Source organism: Lacerta agilis, chromosome 16 (assembly GCF_009819535.1).
Source record: "Lacerta agilis isolate rLacAgi1 chromosome 16, rLacAgi1.pri, whole genome shotgun sequence".
In the NCBI taxonomy this organism is placed as follows: domain Eukaryota; kingdom Metazoa; phylum Chordata; class Lepidosauria; order Squamata; family Lacertidae; genus Lacerta; species Lacerta agilis.
The window spans coordinates 29,952,212-29,975,654 of record NC_046327.1 but is presented as its reverse complement, the minus strand read 5'-3'; the positions used below and the strand labels follow the sequence as shown (position 1 = coordinate 29,975,654).

General features: G+C 43.5%; 1 protein-coding gene across 2 annotated transcripts in view; it reads left to right on the top strand.

Moving 5' to 3' along the window:
* Positions 1-3,439: 3,439 nt before the first annotated feature.
* CARM1 (coactivator associated arginine methyltransferase 1) overlaps positions 3,440-23,443 on the top strand; it is a 39,799-nt gene continuing 19,795 nt past the window's right edge. Inside the window, exons 1-5 of one of the 2 annotated variants that reach the window (XM_033173918.1) lie at positions 3,440-3,637; positions 19,721-19,846; positions 20,252-20,358; positions 21,037-21,141; positions 21,785-21,895. In XM_033173918.1, coding sequence (XP_033029809.1) covers positions 3,484-3,637; positions 19,721-19,846; positions 20,252-20,358; positions 21,037-21,141; positions 21,785-21,895 — 603 coding nt within the window. In that variant the 5' untranslated portion in view covers positions 3,440-3,483. The remainder of the gene's footprint in view (positions 3,638-19,720; positions 19,847-20,251; positions 20,359-21,036; positions 21,142-21,784; positions 21,896-23,443) is intronic. The other variant, XM_033173917.1, reaches the window with a different exon arrangement.

Genomic DNA, 23,443 nt, shown 5'->3' with positions numbered 1-23,443 from the left:
AAAAACTGGGGTGCAGGGACCGTGGAGATTCCTCCCTTTCCCAGTTTGCAGGCTGCAGCATCCAGTTTTGAATCCAGATAGAGGGTGCCATTATTTTGGAGTGTTTCTGGATTTAAAATTCTGTTTGTTTGCCTTGCTAGGAAGTGAGCGAGGTCTAGGACACCTGATGCCAAGAAGGGTGGCTCTGAGCTCTGGTGACAACAGCGGCAGTGACTCGGCGTTCTTCATCCGTGCTCCTCTTTCCTCTGCATCTTAGATTCCCTTTCCCGCATAAAACCTACTTTTTCAACCTTTTTGGGGGCAGATGATGGACCAAGCAACTTGGCAGATGTAGTCGGCTTCAGCATAATCTCTTGAAGCCGTTTTCTGTTTCAGTGAAAATGAGAAGCATATTCTAATGCACACAAACACCCCCAAAAGAAAGTGGAGCTCAACTATGTGTCACACTGAGCTTTTCTATTTAAGCAGCTATGTTTGAGGAAAGTCTACTGACCACTGCCAAGAATATACCACTGAGTCTAGGGCTTGCTGATCAGAAGGTCGGCGGTTCGAATCCCTGCGATGGGGTGAGCTCCTGTTGCTCTGTCCAAGCTCCTGCCAACCTAGCAGTTCGAAAGCACGTCAAAGTGCAAGTAGATAAATAGGTACCGCTCTGATGGGAAGGTAAACGCCGTTTCCGTGCGCTGCTCTGGTTTTGCCAGAAGCGGCTTAGTCATGCTGGCCACATGACCCGGAAGCTGTACGCCGGCTCCCTCAGTCAGTAACTTGAGATGAGTGCCACAACCCCAGAGTCGGACACGACTGGACCTAATGGTCAGGGGTCCCTTTACCTTTACCTTATGGTGTTATAAGTTGGTTGTTTCAAGATGAGGGTGGTGCTGTGGTCTAAACCACTGAGCCTCTTGGGCTTTCTGATCGGAAGGTCGGCGGTTCAAATCCCCGCGATGGGGTGAGCTCCCGTTGCTCTGTCCAAGCTCCTGCCAACCTAGCAGTTCGAAAGCACGTCAAAGTGCAAGTAGATAAATAGGTACCACTGTGGCAGGAAGGTAAACGGCATTTCCGTGCGCTCTGGTTTCTGTCACGGTGTCCCGTTGTACCAGAAGCGGTTTAGTCATGCTGGCCACATGACCTGGAAAGCTGTCTGTGGACAAATGCCGGCTCTCAGCCTGAAAGCAAGATGAGCTCCACAACTCGGTAGTCGCCTTTGACTGGACTTAACCATCCAGGGGTCCTTTACCTTACCTTTACCTTTTACCTATAAGTTGGCTTTCAGGGCTCAGGTTGCAAGGAGGAATTATCTTGAAATTCAGCCAAAGCGAGGTCCACGAATGGAGACAGATACCAAGAATGATGCTGGTCAGTTAATTTGCACAGGTGAATGGGCTCAGTCCCCTTTTACTTGTTATTTCCTTTGTTTTTACCCTGCTTCCCCTCTCACAACAGCCTTGTGAGGCAGGTTAGGCTGAGAGATAACTGACTTGGTCAGGGTTGCCCTGGGAGTTTTATTGCAGTTGGGATTTGAAGCATGAGTCCATGTCTCACATTCTAAACCACTACAGACTTCCCCGCTCTGGCGCTGCAAAATTTGGTGCAACAGAAAGTGAGTAAAGTGGGGAATGACCAATATTTCTCAACACTGGGCAATTCAGACTTCAACCCCCTGGTCTCAGAACAGCTGCTGCTCTCAGTTCTCTGCTGCTATTTCTAGAACTGCTCCCCTCTCCACGCAGTGCAACTTTATTTCTGCTCACACCATACTGGGTTCCTTTGTCCTGCTACAACCATCTCCGTGAAGCTTTGGTGGCCACGTCAACCACCTTGCAGAATGAAGCAGCGCTGGGACTGTACCACTTCAGCGGGGGATTTGTATGTTTGTGTGCTCTTCCTTGGAGGGGCAAGGAGGAGGGGACTCATTGCATACAGGCAAAGCAGCATGTCAGAAGGGGTTGGTTTTAGCTTCCTGGCAGAACTGTTTTTAAATTTTGATTGTGCCACCCCTCCTTCCAGAGGGAAAAGCTCCCCTGTTGCCTCTGTGTTCTGTTAAGCTTCTTCAGGGGTGAAAAAGTGTGAACCGTGTCAGTAAGTAAGTAAGTAAATAAATAAATAACATCTTTGTCTATCTATTTTGTTGAACATTATTATTATTATTTATTATTATTATTATATATTATTATTGAGTGCAGATATAATTAAGATTAAGAAAACCAAAATGCAGAGCGGCCCCTTGTGCAGCTGCCCTATATGGCCTCTGAACCTGGAGGTCCCATTACAGCTGATGACAAGACTTCTCAAAAGAATTTGTTTAGGGAAGCTTTTAATGTTTAATGTTTTATTTGTTTTAATATTCTGTTGAGAGCTGCCTAGAGGGGCTGTGGCAACCCAGTCAAAAGGGCGGAATATAAGGAATACAATTATTATTACCGTATTATTATTCAATCCCCAGCTGCTGCCACCACTTCTTTATGGCAGTGCAATTTATTTCAAAGGACTGCAAGGGAAAGAAACCTTTGGCGCGCCTACTTGCTTCACTAGGTTTTTTTATTTAGTTTTTTATATTTATATGTGATTTTAATTTTATTAATTAAACCACTGAGCCTAGGGCTTGCTGATCAGAAGGTCGGCGGTTTGAATCCCCGCGACGGGGTGAGCTCCCATTGCTCGGTCCCAGCTCCTGCCCACCTAGCAGTTTGAAAGCATGTCAAAGTGCAAGTGGATAAATAGGTACCGCTCCGGCGGGAAGGTAAACACCATTTCCTTGTGCTGCTCTGGTTCATCAGAAGCGGCTTAGTCATGCTGGCCACGTGACCCAGAAGCTGTACGCCGGCTCCCTTGGCCAGTAAAGCGAGATGAGCGCCGCAACCCCCGAGTCGTCCCAACTGGACCTAGCAGTCAGGGGTCCCTAACCTTTACCTGTGATTTTAATTTAATTTTATTAATGATAAATTAATGATAATTTTTTTATGATTGTTGTTTTCTTTTCTAAGTGTTTAGCTGTTTCCATTTTATGCACAAGCTGCCTTGAGTCTCTGTCAGGGAAAAGGGGAGGGTATAAAACAACACAACAACAACAACAACACAACAACAACAGAGTTTCAATGCATACCCATTTGCTTTTGCCCCGCACATGCAGGAAATAAAAATAAAAATAAAAATAAAAATGACTAGTTCTCCCATGAATTGCAATGCATGCCAACCGCATCCTTGCCCAGGTGCGGGCGCCGTCCCCGCTGGCGGCCAGCAGGGGTCGCCCTCCTCCGCCCTGTCCCTCCCCGACCGCTGGCCGGCGTGAAAACGGGGCTCCTTCGCGAGCTCTTCCACCGCCGCCCGCACGGGGGCGCTGTCCCGCTCACTGGCCGGCAGCGTTCAGGAGGCGCGGCTTCCGGCCTCTCCTCCTGCTCCTGCTGCTCCTCCTCGGCGCCCCTCACAGCAGCAGCAGCAGCAGCAGCAGCATCGGCGGCCGCGGGTCGGGCCTGGGATGCCAAGATGGCGTCGGCGGCGTCGGTGTCGGTCTTCCCCGGCGTGCGGCTCCTGACCATCGGCGACGCCAACGGCGAGATCCAGCGGCACCAGGAGCAGCAGGCGCTCCGCCTCGAGGCCCGCACCGGGCCTGACGCTGCCTGCCTCGCCCTCTATAGCCGTGAGTGGAGGCCCGCGGGGGCGAGAGACGGGGCTGGTGGCCGGGCGGCGGGAAGGGGCCTGCTCGGGCTGAGGGACGGGTGAATGAATGGCTGGCAGGCTGGGTGGCTGGGGCGCGAAAGGGCCCGCGCCGGTGCCTCTGGGCATGTGGAGAGTGCCGCACCTCCGCCACTCTTCCAGTAACGGGGGCCGGCACTTCGGTCCCCCCCGGAATGGCGCCGCCTCACTCTTCCTCCAACTCTCCCCGTACCAAGGAGGATGGGGATCAGGGAAGAGGTGCCTCAGGAACGGGGTTTGGATGAAATGCCGACATTGGGATCCTGCCGCCTGAGGCAGTCGCCTTGCCTCGTGGGTGAGCCGGCCCTGCATCCCAGGGATAGCTTGCATGTTTCGTGCCGCGATGGGCATCTGCTGAGGACAAGGTGTGCTGGGCAGTGCATTTTTTTTCTAGGGGTACGCATACCCCTGAACATTTTGTGAATCTTTGTACTTTTGTCCATTTACTGTATTAATTTATCATGATTTGAAGTATAAAATGGTGATTTTCTTGAGTCAGAATGTGAGTACCCCAATACATTTTTTTAAAATAGAAAAAAGCACTGGTGCTGGGCCAGGAAGTCAGGCTTGAATTGTCCCGATACATCAGGGGTTATCCTTACATTCTTAAGATGGGGCAGGCAGGCATCATCCTTCGAAGGAATGGGCCAGCATGACAGCTCATTATTCTCACCATCGATTGCATTTGTATCCCGCCTTTCCTCCAGAGAGCTCAAGACGGAGTACAGAAATTCTGCTCCTCCATATTTTACGCTCACAACGACCCTGCGAGGTGTGATGTTAGGTTGAGAGGCAGCGGCTGGCCCAAGCTCACGGACTGAATTTGGTGGCCAAGTGGGGACTCCGGACCCTGGTCTCACTTTCCAGCAATAGAGACTGGGAGGAGGGCAGTGGTAATCTCCTTTGCAAGCAGGTGGAGTGGGAGGCTATCCCATGCCTATACAAATTCCTGCCTGGTCCGTGCTGAGTGGCTGTCTCTGCTTCTTGCTTTTAAACACAAACTGACAGGTTTCTTGGAATACTTCACCTGCTGAATGACTAGTTCTGCATTGCCTTGAAAGGCTTTCATAGTCTTATGCAATACTTGCAGGGAGTCCAGTTGGTTCTTCAAAAAGAGATGCAGATGTCTGTCTAGCATCTGAAGTACCTTAACTAAACTAGTAGAAGTTGATTCCCCCCTCCCCCAAGCCATCTTCTAAATTATCAGATCAATAGCTGATTTCAAAAGAGTTTTTTTGGGGGGGGGCACATAGTGGTTAAAGCTGAATGTGAAATGTCTGTTGTGATTCTAGAAGACAAAAAAGTAAATGGGTTGAAAGGCCAGGTAAGTAAAGATTTTAAAAGTTTTATTTCGGTCAATACATGAGATTAAAACTGGAATAGGGCATTTTAAAATTCTGCTAATGTGGAGAAGATCCTTGAGTTTATTTTTGGCCTGGAAGCCAAACAGGTCCAAAATCTGACAGGTTTGTTTAAAACTGGGTTAAGAGGTTGTTTTGAATATCAGAAGAAAGTACTGTCAAGTCAGTCATCAAACTATAGAAGCATATGTAGTGGGGTTCATTTGTCCTGGATACAAATGGCATTTTAAGAGTGTGTTCAATTACTGCTGGAATGGCTACTTGGAAGTATTCACACCATTGTAATAACAATACTTAGTGACTGTATAGTACTTTAAAGTTTCTGTTCATTACCTCAGTAATCCAGTTCAGTAAAATAGACCAGTTTTATTATCCCAGGTTGAGGCTGGGGTTGTCAAAGGTTGCCTAATGAGCTTATGTCTGCATAAGATCTGAATTGGATCTTCCTAGTTTGCAGCTCCCAGTTTAGGCTACTCTGCAACACCACTGGCAGATTCCACTGCGGTTGTGACATCCTATTGCTGTGCTTTGTGTATGTTTAGTTAGCTAGGTCCTTCAAAGGGACCTGCTAATGTGTACAGGATTGTAGTCCCAGGTTCCCAAGTAACAATGCAATGCTGCACCAAGTCTACTCAGAAGTAAGTACTATTCAGTTCAATGGGGCTTCTAGGTAAGTGGGGTTAAGGATTGCAGCCCAAGTCAGTCATACATAGCAGAGTAGTGCAAGCGGCTTTTAGCTTCTGGGACAGAAACACTTCTATTAAGTGCATCATTCTCTGAATGATTGGTGGAAAGGATTCCTAGCATTAGGAAGAAAATGGGAAAGTGCAATGAAACTGGAGTATGTGGTTCAAGAGGGGACCAAATTGTTACCCTGGAAGTTATCCAAAGATGCTGTAATTCTAAGGGCTTTTAATGTGCTCGCATCAATGAAGGAAGGAGCAGGTAGCAGCCAATGGGTGTGCATATGTTTACAACAGAATCAGCCTTGAAATTATTGGGCACCCTAGTAAAGTGTCTGCATTTAGACCTGCAGAGAACATAGTCACTAGGTTTAGCCAATAAATGCCTCACAGAGTGGACTGTGTGTGCTTTTAGCTGTCATTCTTGCTTGATGATGATGCCTCTTACGGAGACAACTGCAGGGAGACTTGAAAGACTTGAAGCTGTGGAAAGAAGCCACTGAGTTTATTAGGATGAAAGCACTGCAATCCCGTGTGTTGCAACACAATGCATCATGACTCCTCAGTAGGGTGACTACAACTCAGTGCTGGACTTTGACAGGTTCAGAATATTTCATATACATGATCTCTAATCCTTTCTGGCTTGCATACCAAGTGAGCTCTTGGTGTTGGGGGCCTGCAATAGCAGGGTCAGGGGATACAACTGCAGTAGAACTGACCACTCTGTTGCCCAACAGGCACTTTTGTTCAAGCTTAGTTGGTCTGATGAGTGATGTGGAAATTTTGGTAAACTTCAGCATACATGATGACTCTTTAGTGCTGGCTTAGGGGTTTATGGCCTCCATGACAATCACCCTGTTAACTGGTTGAAATTGAAACAAAAGCCCCCATGAAGCTGGCCACATACTTCTCTTGTGTTGCTGGGAACAGCAAGAAACCACCAAGCTAATGTACTAGACAGGTTTCTCTAGGGAAGGTTGTGGGGATCAGGAGTGCAAATGCTGCCAAGTGAATAGGTTTTTGTCTTTCAAAAGGCCTGGTTTCTTTTTTGCTTGACTCTGGAAGATTCACTCATTGCAAGGCTGTCCAGGGGAATGGGGCCTGCCTGTCTGCAAGACCCAACAGTGGGTGGGCATTTTTCTAGTGCTTTTATTTTTCTGCAGAAAAATGACTGCTTCATAAGTTCATTTGTAACAATGAACGAATGCAATTGCAAATACAATATTAGGCAAGCATGGCAGTTTCAGTTTTTAGATTTATTTACTAAATGCAAGTAAAATAAATTGCAATAAATAGGCTGCTCTCTTTTGCAATAAAACTTTCTTTTGCACCTTACCCAAATTGGCATAGGGAAGTTACCCTAAATTGAATAGGGGTCCCCCCCTTGAAAACTTAAAACCACTGATAAAACCCATCAGCTAAACACACAAAATTGCTTTTTCAGTAGATTACTCTCACCATCTTGAAGGAATTGTATAATTCTGACAAATCCAGTGTAGTGGTTGAGAATCTATAACTTCCCTTAGGTGTTCATAAGCTTTTGTTGCTAGTTTAGGTTAAATATGAGGAAAATATTTTGACATCTGCTTTCATGCACTAGTGTAACAAACTCATTGGTAGATGTGAATTTGCAGAGCAATTGTTGGTTGCTTTTGTTTAAAACATTTGAGAACTCAACATGGGTCCTCCTTAATCCTCTCTTTAGGCTACACATAGTCAGGTCTTTCCAGCTATCTTCTGAAACCCTTTCAGCTTCTCAAAATCCAGTTTGAAGGGAATCTAAAACTAGAGAAGGTTGTTGTTGTTAGTATTATTATTAATTAAATTTGTATACTGGTTGGTATCTCTACTACCAGCACTGAGCAGTATGACAGCCATTTTAGAAGCAGCTGGCTCAAGGGGTTCAGACTAAAACAAGTGATTTCTGCTACAGGAGGTGCTTTCTCTTGAAAGTGCCACTGTCTTGATCACTGTTTTTGGCCTTTTAACTAGGCATTTTTAGTGCCTACATTGTATTAGACATGAGCCTCACAATACTTCACTTCAAATAACTCTGAGATTTGGTGTTGTCTTCTAACAAGAGAAAGCACAAAGAAATAAGATAATGCGCTATACTCTAGTGCTTGGTTTAGTATGCTGAAACACACTGCACTGTGCAACCTTCATTGCCAGTATTTTCTTTTTAATAATATAGCTTTACTGATTTTTTTCTGTGAAGTATGCAAACAAATGCAAAACAAACAGCAACAGTCATTTTGTATTAACCAAAACAAACACGAGCTTGGTGTCCACCAGCAAATTCTCCACCAGAGTGGCTGGGGAGACCTGGCCAGATGGGCGGGGTATAAATAATAAATTATTATTATTATTATTATTATTACTTCCCCATCTCACCTCTTGTAGAAGTGTAATTGCTAGCTGATATTTAGATACACCTTGCAAACCTCAGACTGGACTTTTGGTAACTTAATGAATAGATACAGTCATACCTCGGGTTACGGCCCGCTTCAGGTTGCATGATTTCGGGTTGCGCACTGCGCCAACCCGGAAGTAATGGAGTGGGTTACTTCTGGGTTTTGGTGCATGCGCGGAATCACGCTTTGCACATGAGCGCTGAATTGAGTCATGCGCATGTGCAGACGCAGCAGCGCGGGTTGCAAACACGCCTCCGCACCGATCACGTTCGCAACCTGAGCGTCTACTGTACAAGTTACTTTTTTTCCTCAACAAGATCTCCAATATGGCTGCAGTCAAATATTAAAAAAACATTAAAATATGTAAAAGAATAAAGATGACAAAAATCTGAATTACACCAACAACTCAAGAAAATATAAAAAACTGGAAAGAGCATGGAATATAAACCTTCAAACCATGTCACAAAGTGAATTCTTTAAGCCTTCTTGCTGCTCCAGGTTTACCAGGAGACAAAACTTCACTTGTCAAGCAGCAGCTTTCAGAGCATTCTTCTAGAGCAGTGGTTCCCATATGGGTTATGTGGACCCATTGGGTCTGCAGACCACTAATTGAGAACCACTCTTCTAGGGTAAGTGATCTGATGCTTGGGCCTGTAGTTTCTCAGGTTTAATCTGTTGTGAGGGAAATCTTAATGTTAAAAGGCAAGAAAGACCTCGGTCCATAGTGTATTGGTGGGCATGTGGGCAAACCTACTAACCCCACGTCTTGATACTATAGCTTGTTATCAAGCAACAGTTTTTGCTATGTTGTTGTCCTATACTTTCTCTTGCGACTTTGATTTCAGGGGATGTTCAGCAGATGATTTGAAGGGAAATTGGCAACTCCTTCTTTCCAGGTTTCTTTCTAAGCCCTAACAAGTTTTCTTGTGTTCCTTCTACCGCTTACTTTTCTTTTTTCTAATTACCAAAAAGGGAAACATACCAGGTGAACTATTGGATCTTCTTTAAATGGTATTTCCTACCAAATTATGGCTTCTGTCCAAAATAATGCTGTAAAACAGGGGTTCCCAATGTCTCTTTTCTCAGGGCCACTCTGCTGACGGTAGTTCAGGGACTAGGAGTATATTTTTATACACAAACTGATCCCCTTGTAGATGCCCTAAGCACAAACATAACACGTTGGCATCACCTAAGGTAGAAAGGCTTGACACGGATTGGGCACCTACGACCCATCACAGCCATGACAACTGTCCTGACTGCCACCCAAAATATGTAAACAGCGGCTCTTACTTATAAGTAAGTGACCCTTATTCAGGCAAGTAACAGGGCTTATGATAATAGTGAAATGTGGGGCACCTCTCATACCTTGAAAACATTTCCTTTATGAGTGAAATACTGTACTGTGTCAACTTCTTACAATACCTTGATTAAAATATGTTAAAGCCAGCCAGGACTGAAAAATTGCTTTGGAATCTCAGTCCGGTCAACCATATTTTCTTGGTTGGGGTTGAATTAAAGTGACAGCTGATTGATTTGACACATCCTTTCTGGTTGGATGGGGCAAAGTTAGGAATGTGAGAGCTGGCTGGAGCTAGAGGTCCATTTACCATGTTCCTGGTAGTTTCAGAAAAGAAAGGAATGGTGTTTAGTAGCTCGATCTGATCCTGGAAAGTTTCTTCTAATGCCTGTCAGTTATCGGGCAAAGTTTCCAGTTGCTAACAAAATACATTACGACTGTAGCAGATGATAGTCCTGCTTCACTATTTAAGCTACGGTAAGTGCTACTTGGAAATCCAGCAGCACTCAGCCTTAGTATCCATTGATCATATAGCTGAGGAGCGTTTGTATAATTAAGGTTCAACCATATTTTTAGCATTCTGTTAGCTGAACTTTCTATTAGTGAATAATAAGCTATTTAAATTTCACAGAATTCAGATAAAAATTGATATTTTTTCATTCACCTACGAGAGAGTTTCAAGAAACGAAGGTACAGCCCTGAATTCTCTTTCAGCAATATGGTAGTTGAATACCACGATATGCATGTAAGATGACGAGAGCTTCACATATGATTGTCTTCAGACATAAACTGGAAACTCAGATTTTTTAGTTTTCTTTTTTAGATTTCTGATATATAGAGGGAGGAGGATTTCTACCTTCATGATTTAAACATGCATTTTCCACCTGATTTTTCTGAAATTTTGAATTTTTCTATCCCTCACCCAAGAGATCCTCTATGTAAATTTTACACTGAGAAGACAGATTGTATCAGTTTTACAAGAAAAGTAAAGATAGTGAGTCCCCCCAGCAGCAAGCAAGTGTAATAGAAACCCTGGCAGACATCCAGCAGGTACTACCTTCCAAATAACTTGCCACATATGTAGCTAATGAACTTCAACTAGACAGGGACATAAGGTTGCTTGATTGTTCCTTGTGAACATTATTGGTCTGGAGTTTAGCTCTAATGACTGGGTAGACCATTAGACTAATGTGTGTTCCCTGCCCGTGCACTATTTAGTATTTAAGAATTACAGTAAGGTTGGTAATTCTGTAGGAGCTATGACGCCTGTGCAACTTACGTAAATGTTTCTGCAGACTTTAGCTAAATTCTGTTGTTCTTCACTGGGACTGTTTAAGTAATGTTATGTGTTATACAGGCCCACTGTTGCCTAGCACAACTAAGGACTTAACCAGTTCTTCAGAGGAGAAGGGAATTTTTGGGACTGTATACCTCTTACACATTTGCATCGTATGTAGCTGGGTTGTAGAACTTGTGTATGTGTCACTGTAGCATACAAAGTTGGAGAATGCAGACCTGGAAAAGCTAAATAGCTAGTGTACAGTTAGAGTCCAGACTGGACTGTGAAGATGGGAGATCTTGTTTCCGTCATGGGTTGCAAGGTAAAACGTGTGAAATACTTTGAATCCTCCAAAGCATCATATAAATGCTAAGTATTGGTGAGGATGTTGTTTCTGCTAAAGAGGAGGATATACATGGGTATTAGAGGGAAACAGAAAAGATTGGTGCCGGCCCTGAGCACACTCTGCTTGGTATTGGGTCTTGGCCTAAAGGCTAAAAAACAATGCCTGCTCTGAGCCCACAAACTTGAATTATTATGTGTTTATATTTGTTAGCCAAGTAAATGGAGCAATAGCCAGAATCCAGCTCAGCCTGTTGTGGTGGCACCAAACCTGGGAAGAAATCAAGTACCATATTATCCACTATTCAGTTATCGAATGATATACAGATGTAATAGTTAAGTTGCTTCATGCCATTTCATTTCACTTCGGTCCCAACTTGTGTGGCCTACTACCTGGGCTCTGGATATTGCTTCCTTTATTTGGCTAACACATTAAACTCATATGTCTGAAGATGTTCAGACAGGCACCAGTCTTTACTGTTTCCTTCTAGTTCCCAGGGTATCTCCTTTGTATTCAGTGCACCATACATTTGCTTCGCTATTCCACTTGAAAGATAATGACTTGGCGTAGTAGAAAATTGAAGGTGAATCTCTTTGATCCATATACAACATGGATCCACTACACCATGCTGTCAGGTAGAGTAATCACTGCATAACTGCTATCAGTAAGGGAATTTTTGTTGTTGTGATACATTCATAGTTAGAATCCCTGTTATAATTGAATTCTACCCATTTAACTCATTATAGTGGTCTCAGGGTCTATTTGCAAGAGTGAAAGCAATATGGTTTGCCATAAAAAAAACCTGGTCAGTTGATCAAGTGTTTTTTTATGTCTTTAGGTATTGCAATTAATGATTTTAGTAGAATTGTATTACTACAAAATCCAAGTTAAGTTGTGACCAAAATCCAGTGGAGAAATACTGTATTTTTCGCTCCATAAGACACACTTTTTTCCTCCCAAAAAGTAAGGGGAGATGTCTGTGCGTCTTAGGGAGCGAATGGTGGTCCCTGGAGCTGAATTGCCCAGGGGCCAAAAGCAGATCCTGCTTTTTTTAAAAGAAAGAGAGAGAAGGGGGTGTTGAAAGGACCCCGCTCAGCAGCTGATCAGCAAGAGATTGGGAGAGAGATAAGGCTCCCTCTGGGCCCCGCCCCCTTGCCCAGGCCTCCATTGTTGAATGTGCCTGCAGAGGGAGGCTGTTTGTTTCCCCAGCCAGGTGTAACTGGCTGATTAGATTATCTTTCTGCAAACTGTAGAATGGGCTCCTTAAGAATCTGCAGAAATGTGAGTTGAACCCCATAAAAATGGGGCTTTTCCTCTTGCTTTTCCCCCTTTGCAAAAGCTTTGCTTCCCCCCTTTGCAAAAAAAAGCTTTGCTCCCCCCCTTTGCAAAAAAGCTTTGCTTTCCCCCTTTGCAAAAAAAGTTTTGCTGTTCTCCCTTTGCAAAAGCTTTGCTTTCCCCCCTTTGCAAAAAAGCTTTGCTTTTCCCCCTTTGCAAAAAAAGCTTTGTTCCCCCCTTTGCAAAAGCTTTGCTTTCCCCCCCATTTGCAAAAAGCTGCACAAATCTGAGCTGATCCTCAAAAAACCAGGGCTTTTCCCTTTGCAAAAAAAGCTGCACAAATTTGAGCTGATCCTCAAAAAACCAGGGCTTTCCCCCTTTCCTCTAAAAACTAGGTGCGTCTTATGTTCGGGCGCGTCGCCGTCTTATGGAGCGAACACTATTAACAGTGTTCAAATGTATGTCATTGAACAAAGGATTGCATAGTTCTTGGCATTTATTTAGAACCCTGGGAGAGCTCAGACAAGGTCTGTGTAACCATAATCCAGAATGGCTAGGGAGCAAGGAGTTACATCTCTGGCTTTTTCAAATTCAGATGACACCATGATGCAAAGAAAGGCCGCCTGCCAATCTGCAGAAGGGCATTCTTGGTTTCATGCAGTAATTGACCACAGCTGTCCAGTACCCCAGCACTGATCCTGTTACTCGTTAACATTAGCAAAGTATCCTTTGTAGAAAATCCCCATAATACTGTACTGTGAAATGAAACTACTGTGGTGTAGTGGTTAAGAGCACTAGACTCGTAATCTGGTGAACCGGGTTCACGTCTCCGCTCCTCCACATGCAGCTGCTGGGTGACCTTGGGCTAGTCACACTTCTCTGAAGTCTCTCAGCCCCACTCACCTCACAGAGTGTTTGTTATGGGGGAGGAAGGGAAAGGAGAATGTTAGCCGCTTTGAGACTCCTTCGGGTAGTGAAAAGTGGGATATCAAATTCAAACTGCTCCTCCTCCTCCTCCTCCTTTCCTTCTTTTAACTTTTAAACAAAGTGTTTTAAATGCAGTGTGTTATATCCAATTCTCTGTGAGTGACGTCATGCTTGTGCAGTATGATACCCCCCATCTGCTCCAGCCTGTCCCCCAACCCTCTGGAGCACATTTTCACGGTGCGCTGTGGGGCAGGGGGTGCTGCCAGGGAGATGGGTCAAGGGAGACGTCCTGTTGTGCAAGCAGAAGTCTGTTGTGTGAGCAGAGCCAGCAGCACTGGAATCCGCCAAGTCCATTGACATGTAAGTCATGGGTGTTTTGTACCAGAAGAAGAAGAGGACGAGTTTGGATTTGATACCCCGCCTTTCACTACCTGAAGGAGTCTCAAAGCGGCTAACATTCTCCTTTCCCTTCCTCCCCCACAACAAACACTCTGTGAGGTGAGTGGGGCTGAGAGACTTCAGAGAAGTGTGACTAGCCCAAGGTCACCCAGCAGCTGCATGTGGAGGAGTGGAGACACGAACCCGGTCCCCCAGATTACGAGTCTACCGCTCTTAACCACTACACCACACTGGCTCCCAGAGTGATGATTCATGATTGGAGTCTCTACGTATGTAAATCTACATACTTTGCATACACTCAAAATATTAGCTGAAGTTTCTGCGTAGCCTTTTTTCATTTGTACAGAATAGTGGCAAGGGGAAAGGGATGAATGTGTGACTGACACTTGTGGTGGGTTGGGTGTGCTAGTGACAGACAACCTTGATTGGGCTCTGCCCTCTGTACATCTAGGATAAATACACTGTCTGCAAGTGTTTTAAGTAAAAGTCAAAGGTTATGTAACAAGCACTAGTGTTGTGTGCACTAACATACCCTTTCTCCTTATTTAGTATGCTTCGTACCTTTACAGCAACATCCATAAAGAGCCTTGTGGCAACTAAAAGGGCTATTGCTTTTATTGTTGTTGTTGTTTAGTCGTTTAGTCGTGTCCGACTCTTCGTGTCCCCATGGACCAGAGCACGCCAGGCACTCCTGTCTTCCACTGCCTCCCGCAGTTTGCTCAGACTCATGTTGGTAGCTTCAAGAACACTGTCCAACCATCTCGTCCTCTGTCAACCCCTTCTCCTTGTGCCCTCAATATTTCCCAACATCAGGGTCTTTTCCAGGGAGTCTTCTCTTCTCATGAGGTGACCAAAGTATTGGAGCCTCAGCTTCCGGATTTGTCCTTCCAGTGAACACTCAGGGCTGATTTCCTTAAGAATGGATAAGTTTGATCTTTTTGCAGTCCATGGGACTCTCAAGAGTCTCCTCCAGCACTGTAATTCAAAAGCATCAATTCTTCAGCCTTCTATATGGTTCAGCTCTCCCTTCCATACATCACTACTGGGAAAACCATAGCTTTAACTATATTTGTCACCAAGGTGATGTCTCTGCTTTTTAAGATGCTGTCTAGGTTTGTCATCACTTTTCTCCCAAGAAGCAGGCGTCTTTTAATTTCGTGACTGCTGTCACCATCTGCTTTTTTGCAGACTAAAATTCCTTGGTGCTTCTCAAACTGTGAGTCATACAAAAAGGAGGTCCCCCCCCCTTTCCCAGGACAAGTAGCCACCTTAAGAGACATGCTTACTCTCTTGCTTGCTCCATATATGCCCTACTTAAATCATATTCAGAACATGATTACAGATTGCATTTGAACTAAGTACAACCATGTTGGTTCTCCAGTGACAACCACACATTCCTAGTTGCTGGGATTGGTGTAGTGGTGTGGGAGGCACCTAGCTACTAATCTTTATTTAGGGAAAGGATTATTGGGATGTAACAGAGCTGGTGAGGATCAGCCTTTGGTTTCATGGACTGGTCTGTTTGCAACACTCTGGATTGCTTGGGGAAATGGTGCCTGAGGCATACCACAATATAAGGTGTCTGAGGCATACCACTACCAATGTAAGACAAGTTGAAAGTATTTTATTTCGTTTTACAGCAGTCATGGAGATGAGCCTAAACGTTGGGAAATGTAAAATCTAAATTGGCCATACAGTGGTGCCCCGCTAGACGAATGCCTCGCTAGACAAAAAACTCGCTAGACGAACGGCATTCGCTAGCGGAAGGCTGCCCCGCAAGACGAAAAAGTCAATGGGGCTGCCTCGCAAGACGGAAAAAAAAAAAAAATTTCGGCGCGAAAACCTCCGCGCTGCATTGCCGCTTCGCTAGACGAAAAATCCGCTCTACGAAGACACTCGTAGAACGAATTATTTTCGTCTAGCGGGGCACCACTGTATTTGGATTGCTTATGCTTATTCCAGATGCTTCTCCTGTTTTGTGAACAACAATCACATAGTAACATAAACAGTCTTTGATTTTTCCTCTTCTGTATTTAAGCCTGGCACTTGGTGGAAATACACAGAGAAAGTATCTAAGGAAGAATGTCTTCCAATGCAGCAACTTTTTCTGGCTTTGCAGTACTACCAGTGGAGCTTAGCGTAGATAAAATCTTGGGAGGTGGGTGAGACACAAGCTGCACCCTTGGAATAAGCCTGCCATTGGAAGAAAGCTGGACTCTGGAGTGGAAGCAAGGCAAGCATCTCATCTCATGAATCCAGCTCTGATGTGACAAAGCTCTGGCGGCCTTTTTGAATTCACCAAGCATTCAGCCCTTTTGTGCTCTGTGTATGGAAGCCCAGAGCACATCTGCTGTGCCTCTTTTATCACTCACAAAGAACTTGGAGGCCCAGCTTGACAGCTTAATTAATGTGCATGAGAGACATTTACATTGAATAGCTTTCAAAAGCAGAATCTTGAAAAGGCAGGGCTCTCTTTTCTAGGATCTGAATTGTGTTCTTCGCAAGGCACACAACTGCTCTGGGATTTTTATCCCCTCCCTGTCTTGGGCTAACCCTTGCCTTGCCAGTCAATTTCAGTCTGAGGCATTGTTCACATCCTATCCTGGCTGCTTATGTCTTCAGGAGACCAAGCCTCATTGTGTTAATTTTACTACATTGTGCAGTAAAATGACTCCAACTGAGCTCATGGCCTTGTCTCTGACCTGTCATTGAATTGGCAGCTCTTGGTGTTGCAGGGAGATTGCTTGGTGGAACTCTTGATTTTTTTCCTCTTCACCTCCATCCTGTCCTCTCGATTTTTGTCCCAGCACAACATGCCATAGTCCATCCAGGGGAATGAGCAGAGTTTTAGAATAACAAACAAACAAAAGGGAAAAAAACCTCAAAATTGTCAGGTCCCTCTCCAAACTCTTAGTATAAAAATTGCACAATGTCTTTACACTTCAATTTCAGACAGTTTTGCACTGGTTGTTGCATTCATTTATTATACAGGAGCCAAGAGGGCGGTTTGATGCTCAGGATAAACTAAAATAAATTACAAGAGTGCCCACTGGAGTTACCAGAAGGATGCTGTGTTTGTATTCTGTGCCATTCTGTGCTTGTATTCTGAATGCTTACCTAGTGAATGCTTGCCTGTGGGGCAATCTGAGGTTGTGAGGGTGAATGTGTGTGGTGCCCACAGCCTGGTGCTCCTTTCCAATGGAGGAAATTAATGTTCATTTCCAAGAAGCACTCTTTTTTGTACTATAGAAATGACTGAGATTGATGTGGTCCCAGGATTATATTATTTAGAAGCCCCAGCAATCAGAATCGTGTTCTTTAAGGAAAGTGTAGCTATGTTTGATCTTGCCACTTGAGTAACCACTTATATTCAACCTCATATTAAAAGGAGAGGGCCTTCTTTTCTGAACCACTCAGGGTAGGGTTCTGGGCCTTCTATGGTGTAGTATGTTGAGCTCTTGAATTCAAGATGAGCCTTGAAATATTAGAATGGAATTTGGTACATTGCTCAAGACCCAGTTTAAAAGAGCGAACCCATCTTGATCCCTGCACCCATTTCCCTGTCAAAAGATGTGAAACAGAAAGCAGCATGCAGTCTTTGATGACTTAAGCCACTTTTTATTCTGGAGTCTTCTGAACACTATTGATCATTTCAAATATGAACTCCAGTTTAACCCAGCACCTGCCTTCAAAAAGAAGGGAATGCAAGATGCATTGCATCATGATATGTTTCAACATATATTTAGACCCTGTCAAGTAAACTTTCCAGGTCATGGAAAAACGTTGTTCTTTCCAGTAACTACCAGCCCTTGTTTCTGGGAAATTCTGATACTTTTCAAGTTTTATTTGTGAATATAGAACAAAATAGAAATTTAACAGTTGCACACCTAAGTTGGCAACAATTCAGTAGGACGAAAAGGCATGTAGGCCTTGACTACTGGCTTTCAACTGCATTCCAGGCTTGTGTTATATGACATTGCTGAGTTATTGCATTTATTCTCACTGATTCCTGAAATATATTTATGGAATCTGAGTCAGATTTCTTTGAATACTGCATATAAGACAGCTTGCTCTGCCACAGGAGTGCTGTCATAAAAATAACAGGACATTTAGCTAAAACCGACACCAGCATTTGCTGAAACAGTTGAGTTTTCTCCTGCTGCCTCATTGTGAATTCAGTTGTGGTTCTGCAACATGCTTGGTGGTCATGGACGTATCCTTCCGATAGTTACCTGGAACAGAGGTTCTCCATATGTTTTAAGGGTTTTGAGAGAGCCCTACTGGACATCAAAATAATTTCTTAAGACACTCAGACATTATGATCCACAGCAGATTGCAAACACTGCTGAATAGATGCTGCAAGACAGAGGTGAGCCCTCTTACTTCCTTTCCCCCTTTCCTTTTGACAAGCCATCCTGACTCAAAAGATGCTCAGGGCTGCTTTTCCTCAGGCCATGATTAAGTGGACTAGCATCTGAATAGAGTATTGCCAATACTGTTAAACTTGAACTGTTGACAGAATAAATTATTCTGCTTGTTAACCTTTGCCAGCATGTGATTAACTTGTTCAGCCCACAGTGCACCCTGAGTGGATTGTTAAGATGCTTAGGAAGAGTTTGGATTGACTTGGAATCTACAGTGGGTTACTCATTTTATCTTGCTTATATAAGATTAATTAGTATTAGGGGCTAGGCACTGTACTCCAAAATTTCTCATAGCTGATGCACATCTTTTTCCTGAATTAGTATTGAGAACACATTTTACAACCTCAAAAGTTTACCTTTAAGAGTGCAAGAGTAAGAACTACCAAATTTTAGAGGACCCCACTGTGATGTTGCTGTATAGATAGGGTATATAACCATTGAAACCATTGTGCTAAACATATGTAAAAAAGCAAATCATGAATATAGGTAGTTGGGACAACATATACTTTTGCAAACATCTTTATACATTATCATTTGAAAACTAAATGTGACAAATACCTTAAACTTTCAGTTTCCATTCAATGGCTGAAACAGCTTTCACAAATACTAACTAGCTGCCTAACTGGCACCTTAAGGAGGGCTGAATATGAGAGAAGATTGCTGACAAACTACAACTTGAGAATTAAGCAATACACCTGCCAGGGAGATAATATAATTTACCATGTGGGAAAAGTTTCTCATGAATGGACATATGCAAGCATAAGAGATAAAAAAAATAGGTTGGAGGAATTCCCTCACTGTAGCATACAGGTGAAACTCGAAAAATTAGAATATTGTGGAAAAGTCCATTTATGTAAGCAATTGTTTTCATTAGCTACTGGAGTTTAATATATGAGATAGACTCATGACATGCAAAGCGAGATACGTCAAGCCTTTATTTGTTATAATTGTGATGATTATGGCGAGCAGCTGATGAAAACCCCAAAGTTGAAATTGTTAATTTGGGGTTCTCATCAGCTGTACGCCATAATCATCACAATTATAATTAAGTTGAATTATTGAAAGAAATAAACCTTTCCGCGATATTCTATTTTTTTTTTTAGTTTCACCTGTATGTGCAAAACAAAGAAAACTGAATAAAGCTATTGCAAACCTTGCACATGCTAGGCACTGAGTACGTGAAAGGTAAATGAAGCAAAAGCCTGTCACTGGTTAGGGTTCAGCTTTCCTATAATCCAAACACTACTAGAAATACGGTTGATGTGAACTAACAGATGCATACTCACCTTACTGAATATCAGTAGGGAATGGCTACAGGTAGTGAGGCATTTCTTTGCTGTAATGAAGATTAGGAAGTTCTTGAAATTCAGGTTCTTGCTTCTGCAGAAGTCCCTGTCCTGCTGAAGTCACAAATCTGTTCCAGAGGGCTAGAGGAAACCCCACAACAGATTTAGGGTGTGTGTGGTGGGAGGAGAGAGTTCAGTTACAGAAGGGTAAATCCTTGTGCTGCTTGAATGAAATATTTGGATATTTGCCCTTGTGTCCCATCTTTTAGGAGACAATGTTTTCAGCATTTGATGGAGCCACTGATCCTATTTTCTTCTTTCCTTCCTCTTTCTCCACAGAAGATGATGTTTGCGTGTTCAAGTGTTCTGTGTCGAAGGAGACGGAATGCAGTCGAGTGGGCAAGCAATCTTTCATTATTACACTGGGGTGTAATAGTGTCCTTATACAGTTCGCAACGCCAAGTGGTATGTACCACCTGATTTGTGTTTGATTTACGTACGTCTGCTGCTCCAGGGGCCGTGAAACTCCAGATTGCTTCCTTAAAAACAACTTCAGAAGAAAATAACCTTGCTGGGTTCAAGATGGCACCAGATACATTTTATATGGGCAGCCTTCCGATCTGCAATGCTAGTGCCTTGCTACGTGGTCTCTGACTTGCTCGTTGCTGAGGCTGTGAAGCTTTATACAGTCAGAGGGCTAGATACTACGTTAATAGCCCACATGGGTTCAACACAGCGTTTGAGACGATTGCCCCTCTCCTAGTCTTCATCCTTCAGAAAGTGTGTTGCTTGTTAGTTCTCCAAGTTCTGTGTTTGGTCTGAACAGTGACATTTGAAAGCTAAACAGGCCGTGTTTGACTTTTCTTTTAGACTTCTGCTCATTTTATAATATCTTGAAAAACTGTCGGGGCCACAGCATTGAGCAGTCTGTGTTCAGTGAGCGTACAGAAGAGTCTTCTGCTGTGCAGTACTTTCAGGTAGGTGGGTGAGTTCAACAGCTGATGCTTTTCTCTGGTGTGTATGTGGAGTCACTGTAAGTTCCTTGTGTTCATTTCCAAATGTATGTCTCTTGCAAACTGGAGATTTTTAAAGCTCCTTATTGGTAAATAAGGTGCTTCTGCTAATTGAGTGTGTATGCTTGTTTGCTACTCACTCATTAGCTTTTTCAGCTGTTGAGGTAGGGATTTGGGGGGGAGGCTTGGAATACTGGGAAACAAAGCAAAAGTTGTATGTTAAGGGCTGAATGATAGGAAGATGAGCAGAACTTTGTCTACTGGAATCCTCCATAGATTCTCCGTGTGCTATAAAGCATTCAAAGAACTGGCCAAATTGTGGGCACAGCTTTCTTCAAAATCATGGGGTCATGGGCCTTAATTGCAACTGCAGATCGCTGGATGCATGTCCTGGTCATTGTCAGAAACTGGGACAGTGTAGTGTCAAGAGTAGTTCTGCAAACTAAAATTACCAGGGCTTGTACACTGGCAGTATCTGTGCACATGGAGAGTGAGTGAGTGCAAGAAGTGATTTCTTCTGGTAGCAATTATTTGTAAGCATTGCTATCATTTGGTATACTGGATGCTTATATCGAGTGAGGTGCTTCTTTCTTTGAGTTAAATGTTTACCGGCTTTAGCAGAGGCTTTTTGTTTCCCTTTAGTTTTATGGATACTTATCTCAGCAGCAAAATATGATGCAGGATTATGTCAGAACAGGCACGTACCAGCGAGCAATTCTGCAGAACCACAGTGACTTTAAAGACAAGGTAAGGGGGTGGAGTCTATTGGCACTTTTTGAGTGCATCCTGTATTTGTGATGCAAGCAGTACAGGCTCCTCCTAATAATCCAAAGTTCGTGAAAGGCAAGACCAAATGTCTGCAAGTTTCACGCCCAGGCTGCATTTCTTCTGTGTTCAAAATAAATGTTATCTATTTCGCATATTTGAAAAGTGGTATAACATGAGCATTTGAAAAGCAGTTTATAACATTAAATTTAAAAATAGATGTGGCCTCACAACCGTGGCAAGGGTCCTGAACTGAATCCTAAGAAATTCTGTCTGTCCACCACCGCTGGTCAGTGAAATTCCAGGGTCAGTGAAGAAATGTTGACTAGGTCAGGACAGGTCATAGAATGAAGTCTTATGCTTAAATGCTTCTAGCTGGCTGGCTTGTTCTCTAATATGAGGACACTGCCACTTAAAATCTCTGGGCACTGGAACTGCCTCCTTCAAAGATGGAAATATTCCACACTTCAGAATTTTGTAGTTGTTTTGGTTAGATTTTGTGTTACATACTAACTTCCTGTTATACAAATATTTAATGCATTTACAAAGTCATTTGGGAGGAGGGAAAATTTGCTTATGCTTAGTGACTTGATGATATGTCTTGTCTATTCACTTTCCCCACCAGATTGTATTAGATGTTGGCTGTGGTTCTGGCATCCTGTCGTTTTTCGCAGCACAGGCTGGAGCAAGAAAAATCTATGCAGTGGAAGCCAGTACAATGGCTCAACATGCAGAGGTCAGTGATGTTTCAAGGCTTATGGAAAAGCCTCTGGGGAGCCACCCATACTTAGGTCACAAATGCTGACATTTTGCAGCTGACAGGACATTTTCCCTTCTCTTCCTTGTGCTGCTCTATCCTTATAAAGAGAAAGTGGTGTTGATTTAGGCATTGAAAAGAAACTACGCTTCGATGCAAGGGTGGAATTAACAATCTTTCCCCCCCATACAATCAGTTTGCTTATGTGCATTTTATTTATTTTTTTAAAAGAATATTTATTAAGTTTTCCAATTAACAATCCATAAAGGCCACATTAAAAACATTCTGAATTATAAAATAATCAAACAGTCCAAATATTAAGCCAAATCATAAATCTTTGTTTGACTTCCCATGCTCTTAGCTCCTCCGGCTTGTGTGCATTTTATATGAAAATCTGGCTCAGATTATCTCGAAGGTCAAGATGGGGAGAAGTCCAGAGGAAGGTTTTTGAGCACACGTATGAAATTCACTTTGGACCAGCCTAACCTACTTCATAGTCTGGTTGTGAATATATTGTAGGGAACGTCCCATGTTTATAGTATTGAGTCTTGAGGCATTTCCAAATTTTCCACATTTCCAAATTTTCTCCACAGCCATTTTGTGAAGGTGGGATTGTTATTTCTGATTTAGCATTGGAAGTGATGTCTTATCAGAACAGGGCTAAACCCAAATTAGGCCGATTCTGCACATGTCTAAAATGCTGGTGTGCCTCTAGTTCATTACTTCCCCTGAGCCATTTTAATCCTTGCTGCAAGTTTGCAAATGTTGCATTCTGTTCCAAGGAAGATCCTTGGGATCCCTTTAAGCTGTTCAACAGTTATTTTGAATTATTTTATCATTTAGTAATGCTCCTTGTATTTTGCACACATGGCAGGAACCTGCATCCCTTCTGATGCACTAGGCTGAAGGGATAGCTCAATCGGTAGAGCATGAGGCTCTTAATCCCAGGGGATTGAAGCCCCATGTTGGGCAAAAGATTCCTGCATCACAGGGGGTTGGACTAAATGACCCTCGGGGTCCCTTCCAACTCTACAGTTCTATGGTTCTACTTTTTGCTTTTATTTAAAGGAGAAAATGGCAAATTGTTCACATGCGCATCCTTCAACTGAGGGCTGATTCAGACTTCCTTTTGCTCCAGGCAAAGGTGGCGCTTTAAAGCTCCATGTCCAAGCATTCGTGTTGTTGTTTTTTGTCCTGGCACTTTCCCTCGGAAAGCCCGCATTTTGCCTGAAACAAAAAACCTGATTGCTGTGTGCTCCGATTCAGCAGTAAAACATGGGTTTTCCCAGGGAAAGTACTGGGACAAAAGAGCACACGCTTGGATACAGAGCTTTAAATCCTGGACAAAAGGAAGTGTGTATGAGCCCACAGATACTACATATGTATTTTGTATCGGGATATCTCTACCCAAGTTTATAACATATATACAAGTCTGAAACTGGGGACTCCTATCATGGGGTCCCAGGTGCCCTGTACATGCTGTCAGTGTTTGAAACTCCCATTGTTCTAGGCGCATTTTGTGACAGG